This window comes from Diospyros lotus, chromosome 12, assembly GCF_014633365.1.
Source record: "Diospyros lotus cultivar Yz01 chromosome 12, ASM1463336v1, whole genome shotgun sequence".
NCBI lineage: Eukaryota > Viridiplantae > Streptophyta > Magnoliopsida > Ericales > Ebenaceae > Diospyros > Diospyros lotus.
The window spans coordinates 31,070,714-31,084,203 of NC_068349.1; the positions used below are offsets into that span (position 1 = coordinate 31,070,714).

At 37.1% G+C, this 13,490-nt stretch overlaps 1 protein-coding gene across 1 annotated transcript in view; it reads right to left on the reverse strand.

Moving 5' to 3' along the window:
* LOC127787165 (protein SEMI-ROLLED LEAF 2-like) overlaps positions 1 to 11,035 on the reverse strand; it is a 57,880-nt gene extending 46,845 nt beyond the window's left edge. Inside the window, exons 1-2 of the mRNA XM_052315068.1 lie at positions 10,524 to 11,035; positions 358 to 432 (exon numbers count right to left, since the gene is read on the reverse strand). Of these exons, the coding sequence (XP_052171028.1) occupies positions 358 to 432; positions 10,524 to 10,658 (210 nt within the window). The 5' untranslated portion in view covers positions 10,659 to 11,035. The remainder of the gene's footprint in view (positions 1 to 357; positions 433 to 10,523) is intronic.
* Between the last annotated feature and the right edge of the window lie 2,455 nt (positions 11,036 to 13,490).

The window sequence follows — 13,490 nt, forward strand, 5'->3', positions numbered from 1 at the left end:
AAAACAAGTAGATCAAGCAAGAGGCCTAATTGACTAAGTAAGCCTAGTCATTCACTTAATCAAGGGGGGAGAAGGATGAAAGCAAGTGGACCGAGGTTGAGTGACCTTTTTCAAAAGGGACTGGGAAGAAAGCAAATGACATACAACACTCACAAGTTTCTCGAAGCAATAGGTTGATCGATTTGAATGGAATTTTAACCTAGGCATCCACATATCCTAAGTTTTTTGACACATATATTTCAACTTCAATGAACAACAATGAACCTTCTTGGACTTGTGTGAAAAGGTTAGATTCACATTATGTGCAAGAAGAGATCTGCAGTTTAAATCTTCTGACTAAGCCAAAAAAGCCCATGCCTTTGGTATGCGGTGAGGATTCTTTGAAGCATATTCACAAAGTTTGCCAATTCTTCGATCATTGGGTTCTTCATCCTGCCAAGATATTAGAGGAAAATGTCAATAATAAAACAAGGATAATGTTCCATATGTGTTGCAAAAAATGAAAAATTACATTTCTAAACTAGTAAAAACAATAAGTAAATATTCATTTCAACATATCACTTATTGGACATGATGCTCCAAGTGCAATAAATTTTCATAAGACAGGGCAAACCCACCAATAAGTCACAAAATCGGTTTCTAGACTCAGACTAAAAGTTCTCTTTAAAGAAGAAAAGGAATTAAATAAGACTCCTTGAAACTATGAAGCCAAACATGGATCTCACATTTCAAAAGTAAACAATTAGGTGATGTTGATGATGTAATAGCCTCTTCATAAAGAGGATAAATTATTAGTTGATAAAAAAAGCATAAAAATCAAAAATAAATGAACAAGCTAAAAGAGGTGTTGTTACAAACAAATGAATGTTAGATTATACGTGTTTAATTTTTTCACCTAAAGAACTCTAAGTAAGACTATGCTAATTTTGGTAAGTGTGCAGGATTGAAAAAAGAAAAGATCAAAGCTTGCTTCGTTCTAATAAGATGTGTACGGTTGATATAGTGGCTGCATAAATTATGGCTTTGGGACATATCAACAAGAAGCTATATCCTGACAATGTTTTCAATTGATATGTAGACACATAACTTATTGTTTTGGGGCATAAAACAAGAAACTATATCCCTTATTGAGCCACCATTATTCCTTCACTAACAACTTCAAAGATGAAGGTTCAAATTGAAGGCATGTAAAAAATGAAGTAGGTTCCATAGGAATCATTATTGTTAAAGCATTTTGTATTCAATGGCAGTGGTTTATATTGTAGCTTGGTAGCTTGTTGTTTGTTGTTTGTCTTTAAGCTGCCTTAGCGTGTTTATTAGTGTGTTGCTGTAAAGCTTTAGCTGTTCTCTATATAAACAGCAAAGCTATCTATTTGTTTGTAAGATTGATTCATTTTGAAATCTGAATTACGAAGTTAGTTCTATTTTCTTTTCTCTTGTTCGATTATCTCTTTTCTCTTTAATTGATCTCCTCTTCTAGGGTTTCTGATATTTTACATGGTATTAGAGCCATCTACGTAAGTCATGGCGTCCGATTCGAATCACTATACCTCCTCTTCGATTCCTCCTTGTTCGTCCTTTTCTCTTTCCTCGACTTCACATACTGGCTTTGGTGCAGTTGCGAAAGCTTTGAACTACGTTCCAATCAAAAGCTCGATAACGGGAACTATATTTTCTGGAAAGCTCAAGTTCTAGCTACTATTCGAGCATTTGATCTGATTCAATTTCTGAACAATTCGACACCTCCTCCAAAGTTTATTACAGATCCAAATAATGGTGATGCTGAAGCTACGAAGGTGAATGATGACTATATGGATTGGCTGCGATCAAACTAGCTTCTTCTTGGCTGGCTCTTCTCGACCATTGATAAAGATGTCCTAGCGCAGGTGATTCATTGTGAATCATCTGCTGAGGTATGGTCTACCTTGGAGAAACTCCAACTTTATTCTAGACAAACTGTTGCAAAATCTTTTCAATTAAAGCATCAATTGCGTTCAATCAAGAAGGAGTCTCTATCTGTCAATGACTACATTTTAAAGATCAAAACAATCGGTCATGCACTGGCAGCCATAGGAGAACCTCTTCCTGATAAGGAGCTATTATTAGCTATTCTAAATGGATTAGATCATGACTATGAGACTGTTGTAAGTCTTATAACATATCATATGGATGAAATAGATTTAGAAAAGGTGCAATATCTTCTATTAATAATAATGCATGAACAACAGTTAGTCACACAGAATGTGTCACCTTTGACAACTGCTTTTGATTCACATATGTCCTCTTCAATGTCTGTTAATGTTACTTCTTATTCAGCACAAAATGGAAATGGAAATGGATCCGTTTTGAATACAAGAGGGGGTTATAATAATCGAGGAGGTCAATTTAGTACTAGAGGAGGTCGAGGGAGAGGTAGATCGAATGGCAAAAGAATTTACTGTTAGCTTTGTGGAAAACCAGGACATTTTGTGGATAAGTGCTACCACAGATTTGATAAGAATTTTTATTGAAATTCTGGTCCTAATTTTGGAAAAGGAAATTCCGGTGGTCCACCTAATTTTCGTGATTCTCAGGCATACCTAGCTTTAGTTCGGGACTCTAGCGAAGGCTACATGAATGATTTAGGTTCCTATCATGGCAATGCTCATGGCACTATCCCTCAACCTTCTAAACCTTCATTCTTACCTTATGATCAGTCTGATCCTGCATGGTTTGTGGATTCTAGTGCCACAAATCACATTACCTCTAATGTTCACAATCTTTCCAATCATTCACCCTATCATGGCAATGATAAAGTCACAATTGGTAATGGTAAGTCTTTACCTATCTCAGCTATTGGTGCTACACAACTTTCCTCTGTCTTATCTCCTCAATCCTTTATCTCTTTATCTCATGTTCTTCATGTTCCTCACATGAAGAAAAATCTGATTAGTGTTTCTCAATTAACTCGAGATAATAATGTTGTTACTGAATTTGATTCTCATTCATGTATTGTCAAGGACAAGGATTCCAAACAGGTGCTACTTCAAGGCCAACTTAGGAATGGACTCTACCAGCTGAATTCAGCTTTTGTTCCAGCTGCAATCAGTCCCTCTGTTCATTCTATTGAGCCTGTTAATGTTGTTTCATCTAATTCTTCTTCTACATGTAGAAAGCAGTACATTAATGTCTGTAATAATAAGCACTCATTATGTCATGAGTTGCCGCATCATTGTTTCAGTGTAGTTCACACTAGTTCTGATGTTTGTAAACAATGGCATGCTCGTTTAGGGCATCCATCAACTCATGTATTGCAGCTTATATTCAATAAAATTCAAGTTCCTTTTTCTCCTATTCCTTTTTGTGATTCTTGCAAGCTTGGGAAATTAAGTCAGCTGCCATTTAATCATTCTGAGATTAAAGCAACTAAACCTTTAGAACTTGTCTACTCCAATTTATGGGGACCTTCCCCTGTTCTTTCCATTGAGGGTTACAGATACTATATCATCTTTGTGGATGCATATACCCGATATACCTGGCTGTATCCTTTGAAACTCAAATCTGATGCTCTACCTACCTTTATAGCCTTTCATAAATTTGTTGAACTGCAATATCACCACAAATTCAAAGCTTTACAAACTGACAATGGGGGAGAGTTTAAGGCATTTTTGCCTTATCTTAGAAGCTTTGGTATTCAAGCTCGGTTTTCATGTCCCTACACACATCAACAAAAGAATCATGCTAGATGTACATCCATTTTGTACATCTTAGGCTACATAAGGGGGTATTATGACCAAAATACCTTGCGCCTCACGCGTCTCTATGCGCCTCATGAGGGATTTTTTTGTCATAATACCCCCTTATGTAGCCCAAGATGTACAAAATGGGTGTACCAATAGCATTTTCCTCAACAAAATGGGGTGGCCGAGAGAAAACATCGACATATAGCTGAAATGAGGTTAACTCTATTAGCTCATTCTCATATGCCTCTTAAGTATTGGGTAGAAGCTTTTCAAACTACAGTTCATGTCATAAATTTGCTGCCAGCATCACCTATTAAATTTTCTAGTCCATTTCAGTTGTTGCTTGAGAAACCTCCCAACTATTTGCTTCTTCAGCCATTTGGTTGTGCTTGCTTTCCTTTTCTTAGACCCTATAACAAGCACAAATTTGCTTTTCATACATCCAAATGTGTATTTCTAGGATATAGTCATTCTCAAGCAGGGTATAAATGTTTGCATCCATCTGGAAGGATTTATGTATCTAGGCATGTTCAATTTAATCCTAATGATTTTCCCTATCCCTCACTGTTTGTTTCTCCTTCTTTTTCATCATCTACTAAAAATGTTGGGTTATCTACTTCTCATTTTCAGTCTCTTCCTTCCTATTCCAAATTATCGAAAGTAGCACCTGTATTATCTCCTTCCTTATCAAATTCAGTGGTTTGTCCGCGCGTTTCAGTAACTTCTCCTGCTCTCCCTTCTCCTTGTGCTCCATCATCTGTTCAATCTTTTTCTTCTCCCTCTATTCAGCCCGTTTCAATTCCCAAATCCAAACCACCTGTTGCTCCTTCTATCCATCCTATGATGACCCGCTCTAAAACTCAAAGACTTGTTACTGCCTCCCCTCATGCCTTAGTAAGTTGTCTAGAACCTTATTCAGTTCATGAGGCTTTGCTAGATTCTCGCTGGTTGCAGGCCATGCAAGAAGAATTTGCAGCATTGCAGAGAAATAAAACTTGGGATCTTGTTCCCTTTTCAGCAGATATGAATATCATTGGCAGTAAATGGGTTTTTAGGGTCAAATATAAGTCAGATGGTTTTGTTCTTAAGTATAAAGCAAGGCTGGTTGCTAAGGGTTTTCTACAAACACCTGGTGTGGATTATGCTGAGACCTTTAGCCCTGTTGTAAAGGCTCCAACAATCAGAGTATTGTTTTCCTTAGCAGCCAATTTTGGTTGGGATATACAACAAGTTGATATTAATAATGCTTTTCTCAATGGTGACTTGGAAGAAACTGTTTACATGACTCAACCTGAGAGTTTTGTGAATTCTAGATATCCCTCTCATGTTTGCAAATTAAAGAAGTCCCTCTACGGTTTAAAACAAGCACCACGTGCTTGGTATGTAAAGATGAAATCTACGTTTCAGAATTGGGGCTTCACACGAGCAACCTCTGATGCTTCTCTCTTCATTAAACAGACTGCCTCTTATGTTTTATTTGCTTTGGTTTATGTTGATGATATTCTGATCATTAGATCAGATTCCGCTGCTCTACAGCTTTGTATTAAAGATTTGGACAGCACTTTTGCTTTAAAAACACTAGGCTCAGTCAATTACTTCTTAGGGTTTGAAGCTTTTAGAAATTCTGCTGTAATTTACTTAACTCAAGCCAAGTACATTATGGATTTGTTGAAGAAAGCTGATATGTATGACTGTAAGCCTTGTGCCACTCCTACCACTTCTGCATTTTCTCTTACAAATGAAGGTGAAGTCTTTTCTAATCCATCTTTGTATCGAACTCTTATTGGCTCCCTTCAATACTTGACATACACTCGGCCGGATATTGCCTTTGTGGTAAATGGATTAAGCCAGTTTTTGGCATCTCCTAAAGTGCAGCACTGGGTTGCTTGCAAACAGCTGCTTAGATATTTGAAAGGCATGGTGGGTTATGGTCTTTTCTTCTCTCCCTCACCTAGTAATTTCGCTCTTTCAGTATACACCAATGCAGATCATGCAGAGTGCAAGGTCACAAGGCGCTCCACTAGTGGTTTTTGTGCTTTTCTTGGCTATAATCTAATTGTTTGGGGTTCTAGAAAACAAACAGTGGTTGCTCGATCAGTTGGTGAGGCTGAATACCGTGCCATTGCTCAAGGTGTCACAAAATTATTATGGCTGAAGTCATTATTTTCTGAGCTGGGATTTTTAGATTCTATTTCTTCTAAACCCATTGTGTGGACTGATAATTTGGTTGCTAAGAGTATGGTTGAAAATCCAGTTTTTCATGGGAGAACTAAGCACATAGAGCTTGATATTCATTTCATCCAAGAAAAGGTTGAAAAGAATGAAATAAAGATCATTTATGTTCCTACCGAACATCAGATTGCTGATGTTTTTACAAAAAGGGCTCTCTCAAGCTCGTTTTCAGTTTTTGTGTAATAAACTTGGCTTAACATTTTCTCCAGTACACAAGGGTGGCAGTTTAGAAGAGTCCTAATTGAGGGGGAATGTTAAAGCATTTTGTATTCAGTGGCAGTGGTTTATATTGTAGCTTGGTAGCTGTTGTTTACTGTTTGTCTTTAAGCTGCCTTAACGTGTTTATTAGTGTGTTGCTATAAAGCTTTAGTTGTTCTCTATATAAACAGCAAAGCTATCTATTTGTTTGTAAGATTGATTCATTTTGAAATCTGAATTACGAAGTTAGTTCTATTTTCTTTTCTCTTGTTTGATTATCTCTTTTCTCTTTAATCGATCTCCTCTTCTAGGGTTTCTGATATTTTACAATTATTACAAATGTTCCCAGCATCCCATATGGTATGTCATGTGCCTTTTAGTATTTTAAAGGCTCAAATTAAAACGGAACTCTGCAAAAGAGTTCCTAGAATAGCCAACATAACCTCTTGGTTAATGGGATATCAACAAGAGTTAACAAATTCCATGGCTAATGTAGGAAAATATTGAAAATCATTCAAAACCAAGGGTACCACTTGAAGAAACACAAGTTTCATCGCCATTTCAGTGGCATTTAGGTTGCTTTGTTTTTTCCAGTGTACTAGCAAGAACATTAAACAACAACAACATATCTAGCCTTTATCCCACTATGTGGGGTCAGCTACATGAATTCTAGACTTCCATGTATTTCTATCTTTTGTCATATCTTCATTGAGATCCATACACTTCATATCAAACTTTAATGTCTCCCTCAAAGTCTTCTTAGGTCTGCCTCTACCTCTTTTTTTGATTAATTGTTCCATTTCATCAACTCTCCTCACAGGAGCATCTCTTGGTCTCCTTCTCACATGACCAAACCATCTTAGTCTAGTCTCTCTCATCTTCTCCTCTATTGGCACTACTCCTATCTTATTACGAATAACTTCATTTTTAATTTTATCTTTTCTTGTATGGCCGCATATCCATCTTAATATCCTCATCTCCGCTACACTCGTCTTTTGCTCATGTTGGTATTTGACTGCCTAACATTCTGAGCTGTACAACAAAACTGGTCTTATAGTTGCCCTATAGAATTTTCCTTTCAATTTTAATGGGATTTTATCATCACATAACACCCCCGATGCATTTCTCCATTTTAGCCAACCTGCCTTAATTCTATGTGTGACATCCTTGTGAATTTCTCCATCTTTTTGAATCACTGATCCCAAATATCGAAAATTGTCTTTTCTTTGTAAGATTTGGTCTTCCAATTTTATTATAACATCCTCCACTCTTGCATTCTTACTAAATTTACATTCCATATATTTTGTTTTCTTTCTGCTTAATTTAAATCCCTTAGATTCTAAATTGTTTCTCCATAACTCAAGCTTAGTGTTCACTCCTTCTTTTGTTTCATCCACCAACACTATGTCGTCTGCAAATAGCATACACCATGGCACATCTGTCTGAATATCTTTAGTGAGTTCATCCATTACTAAAGCAAATAAGTATGGACTTAGTGCAGAACCTTGATGCAATCCTATTGTAATTTTAAACGGTTCAGTATCCCCTCCGCATGTTCTGACCCTTGTCTCTACACCATGATACATGTCCTTAAGGGCTTGTATATAGGCTATTCGGACTCCTTTCTTCTCTAAAACCCTCCATAATACTTCTCTAGGGACCCTATCATAGGCCTTTTCTAGATCTATAAACACCATATGTAGGTCCTTCTGATGATCCCGATACCTTTCCATTAGGCGTCTTAGTAGATATATAGCTTCCATTGTTGACCTATCGGGCATGAAACCAAACTGATTTTCTGAGACCTCTATTTCTTTTCTGAGCCTCTGCTCTATTACTCTCTCCCAAAGTTTCATGGTATGGCTCATTAACTTAATTCCTCTGTAATTTTCACAATTTTGAACATCTCATTTGTTCTTATATATAGGTACCAAAGTACTCTTCCTCCACTCATCTGGCATCTTTTTTGATTTAAGAATCGCTTTAAATAATTTCGTTAGCCAAGAGATACCCTCTTCTCCCATGCATTTCCATGCTTCTATTGGTATATTATCCGGTCCCACCGCCTTATGATTCTTCATCTTTTTTAATGCTTGCCTTATTTCATTTGGACTTATGCGTCGATAAAATGTATAGCTTACGTTCCCTTCGGAGTTACTAAGATGTCCCAACCTAACTCTTGTGTCGCTATCATCATTGAATAATTTTGTGAAATACTCCTTCCATCTCTCCTTAATCGCTCCCTCATTCACTAATACATTTTGATTTTCATCTTTTATGCATTTCACTTTATTTAAATCCCTTGTTTTTCTTTCTCTTGCTTTAGCTAATTTATATATATCCCTTTCTCCATCTTTTGTATCAAGTCGTTTATATAGATTCTCGTATGCTTTTAACCTTGCTTCACTAACAGCTTTTTTTACTGCCTTTTTTGATTCTTTATAATTTTTTTGATTTTCTTCATTGTTGCACTGATATACAGCCTTATAGCAATTTTTCTTATTTTTAATTTTCAATTGCACTTCTTCATTCCACCACCAAGACTCCTTAAGGTTAGGGGCTCTACCATTTGTCTCTCCAAGCACTACCTTTGTTGTGTTTCTCAGGGCATTAGCCATTTCTCTCCACATTTGATTTGTCTGTCCTTCTCCATTCCATTCTCTTCTACCCCTTAATTTTTCTTTGAAGATTAGTTGTTTCTCCCCTTTTAAATCCCACCACCTGATTCTTGGATTTTGTTTTATGTGATTTTTTCTCTTCTAATTTCTTACTTGGACGTCAAGTACTAGAAGTCTATGTTGAATAGTCAAACACTCTCCTGGTATCACCTTACAATCCCTACAATATACCCGGTCCTCTTGTCTCATGAGGAAATAATCTATTTGGGTGCTTGATGTGACATTTTTATACGTGATTAAGTGTTCGTCCCGTTTTTTGAACCTAGTATTGGTTATGATGAGCCCATATGCCATTGCAAAATCTAGAATAGACTTACCCTCATTATTAATTTCCCCGAATCCATACCCTCCATGTACCTCTCTATAGCCGTTTTCGTCTCTACCCACGTGACCATTTAAGTCACCTCCTATAATCACTTTCTCTCCTCTTGGTATCATTTGTATGAGTCCCTCTAGGTCCTCCCAGAATTTTGCTTTTATCTCCTCACCTAACCCCGCCTGTGGTGCATATGTACTAAAGATATTCATAGTCATTCTTCCTAGAATAACCTTCACCATAATAATCCTATCCCCTATTCTCTTTACATCCACTACCTCATCTACTAAGCTTTTATCCATAATGATCCTCACTCCATTTTTTGCTCGATCATTTCCTGTGTACCATATTTTATATCCATTTTCTGACAAAGTTTTTGCTTTTTTTCCTACCCATCTCGTCTCTTGAAGGCACATAATATTAATATTTCTCCTAATCATCACATCTACCACTTCTATAGCTTTGCCTGTTAATGTTCCTATGTTCCATGACCCAATCCTTAATCTATGATTTTGTTTTTGGCTTTGACTTTGAATTTGATTTTGGTTTTGATTTTGATTTTGTTTTTGGTTTGATTTTGATGTTGGACTAACTTCTTTACCCACATCCGTCCAACCAAATGCGGGAACCCTTGCTCATTTGTCACTACATCCGGGCGCCGATGCAGCGACCCTAGCTCACTTGCTGCTATTTTCATAACCAAGTACCCTTTCAATCATTTAACCACAAAGAATTCTAAAACTAATGCTCCAAAATCGATGTCTTGTGGGATATCAATATTACCAACTAAATCAAATTGATCTTTTTTTGAAGGAGTTTTACATTTTATCTCCTATAAGATCCATAATAACTTCAATTACTTTTGTATAAACAAGTGACCTATTAAAAAAAAAATTAAAATATCTTCACTAACTTGTTTGCATTTATCTGCATCTTCTGGTAGTTTGTAGCAAGTCGAAAGAATAACAACCATGCACCCTACAAGTTCATAAAACACAACCACTATGTCCAATCTAAAAAGTCTTATCACAATTACATAAAATATGCGGAGTTCATTAAATAGCCTTTCTAGTTTTATGTTTTAAAATTATTTGGTTAAAAGGTTGTGTTAATTGCATTGAAGCCTTGTATGCAGAGACATAACCATTTGTCTCATTTTTTGAAATGGGGGAAGATTGAGAACCAAATCATATAGATATAGGTTTCAAGGCCAAGCCATACAATAGGTCATGGGGGTAAAAAATCATAAATTAAGCAATCACGCATTGTACTTCACTGTAATGCTCAACATAAAAATTCCAAAATGCAACACGAGTATAAACATTTTAAATGGAAAAAAGGAAAGAAACAATGACAACAATTAAACGAAAAGCTAACCGGAGACCGGGGAAATATATCGGTCATCAACTTCTTGTACCGCTTTATAGGCTGTCGAGACCTAGGTCGAATCGCCGGACAAAAGAAACAGAGGTTGCCGACCACTGGCATTACTCTCCTTGAGATGACACCCATTTTTCAAACTAATAACACAAAAAATTTGCCCCGTTCAATTTCTCCCTCCTCCACTATGTCTTCCCTGATTCTATTACCAAACCCACAAAGGAAAACACCCTAAAATTCAAACAACATTGTTAGAACCAAACAAAATGAAAAATAAAAAAAGAGAGATTTACAATGGGTTGGGTTGTTGAAGATAGAGGAAGAAATTGAGGGTTTGATTGGATTTTTGAAATGGAAGAGAGATTTCTAGGTTGGGGAATTGACGTTTGAGGGGAGGGAGAGGAATACAAAAACTTTAAGAGCGAGACCACCGGATCTTAGACATATCGTCCAGTGGCAGAGAAAGAGAGAGGGAAGGAGGGAGAGAAGGAGAGGAACGAGAATGATTATTGGCAAATCCCCCTGTTTTGAGTTTGTTCTCTATTAATAGCATGTCCCGCTTATTTATACTCTTTCCTTGTACTGAATGTCCCCAAACTATAACATTATCGCACTTTCCACCCCCGCTTTTACTACATGTACATACTAAATTATGCCTTTGCATTGTTAGGATGGCAACGCAGAGGATATGGAAAACTCTAGAGAGCTTGACAGGCTCACTGACCGCTCTATTGAAAGAGGGTAAAATGACGATTATGTCCTTATCTACTTTGCAAATTTGCAAAATGGGCCGTTGCTACATAGTTGTCGCCCTCGTCTCGTCGTCTCGCCTTATCACCTTGCTTAGGGCTGGCAATTTTGGACACGACAAGCGGGTTAGGGTTGAAATTAATCGAGTTCGGATATGACGCGATTATTTTCGTATCTTATACAAGTCAACCTGTCTAACCCGTTTAGACATAAAATGACACGTTTAATTAAACGTGTTAACGGGTTGACCCAAACACGTTACCACGATTACATACGAAATGACACGTTTAATTAAAAGAGTTTGTAATACCCCGAGGGCCCAGAGAAGTTAGAATATATCGAGGATAGTGTAAGAAAGGAAACAATACCAGCTGGATACCTTTTGGGCTGAATGTTGGCAAAGAACTCCCAAGTTAAGCGTGCTTGACCTGGGGCAATCCAAGGATGGGTGACCCCCCTGGGAAGTTCGTGTAGGCCCATCAGGGTAAGTTGTTCCGATCCTTCCTATCGCTCGATCGGGATGTTACAGGTGGTATCAGAGCCGACCCTTGGCGAAAGCGGTCCGATGAGGGCGGGGAGTGGCGCCGGGGCTTGAGGGCCTGTACAAGGAGCGGCTTCTGGCAGGCTTCTAGGATGGCAGCCCCCAAGGGGAGGAGATCTGGGACCGGTTGTAAGGTCGCATGACGAGGACGTCATGTGCTCAAGGGGGGAGAATGTAATACCCCGAGAGCCCAGAGAAGTTAGTATATATCGAGGATAGTGTAAGGAAGGAAACAACACCAACTGGATACCTTTTGGGTTGAATGTTGGCAAAGAACTCCCAAGTTAAGCGTGCTTAACTTGGGGTAATCCAGGGATGGGTGACCCCCCTGGGAAGTTCGCGTAGGCCCATCAGGGTGAGTTGTTCTGGTCCTTCCTATCGCTCGATTGGGGCATTACAGAGTTAGTGGGTTGATCTGAACATGTTAACACGATTATACACGAAATAACACATTTAACATGTGACACAATACAACCCGTTTAAATTAAACGGGTTAAACAGGTTAACAGTTGACACGACACGACACGTTTAGTTAAACGAGTCGTGTCGTGTTCGGGTTTAAGGAATTTGACACGATTATTAAACGGGTCGTGTTCAGATTAGCCTGATACGTGTTATACGTGTGTCTCGATACGACACGATTATGACTCACCAACACGAATTGTCACCCCTAGCCTTGCTACCCTCGCGCCTCATCCGCCACCTTATTGACCGTCGACGACCATGGAAGGGAGACGAACGAGTAAGGAAAGAGCAACAATGGGTGGGGGCAAAATTATATTTTTGCCCTCTTTCTATAAGCAACTCGATAAGCCTATCGGGCTTTGTAAAACGACTCGGAGGATATATAGTAACCACATAAATTATGGTTTTGAGAAATGTTAACAAGAAGTTATATCTTGACAATGTGTACAATTGATATGTTGGATATAAAAGTTACGAATTCAAAATATAAAATAAGAAGTTATATTTTTTATTAAGCCATCACTATTATTTATTAATAATTTCAAAAACAAAACAAGTTCTAATTAAAGTCACATACAAAATGAAGTAGATTTAACAGAAATCGTTATTGTGAAAGTTCCTAATATTGTATAAGGTATGTCGTGTTTTTTTTTAATATTTTAAAAACTCAAATAAAATAAAAGAATAGCCAATCAAGCAACATACCCTTGATGAATTCCATAACCAATGTAAAGGAATATTGAAAAACATTCAAGACCAAGTGTACGACCAGAATGAACATGAGTTTCATTACCATTTTGGTAACATATAGGTTGTTTTTGTTTTCTTTAATATATTGGAAGAAACATTAAATAGAGATTTTTTTTTTTGCTATGAAGATGACTAGTGGATCACCCGTGCAATGCATGGATATCGTAAAAATATATATATATTAAAGTGAAAGTTATATAATTTAATAGTTACAATAAATGAAAATCATAATAAAGAAGTAAAAAAAAAATAATCGTATTATAATCATGAAAATACAACAAAAGAATTACAGATTTTGAAATATTTCTTTATATGCATTTAAGGGTAGACGAACAATTAAAAGCACACAACTCTATCCCGAAATTATGTAAAAAATAAACCTAAATTAACATGTAATACAATAAGTAATGCGTAAAAAAATACAAAAATTACACAATAATAGGAGAAAAAAAAAAGAA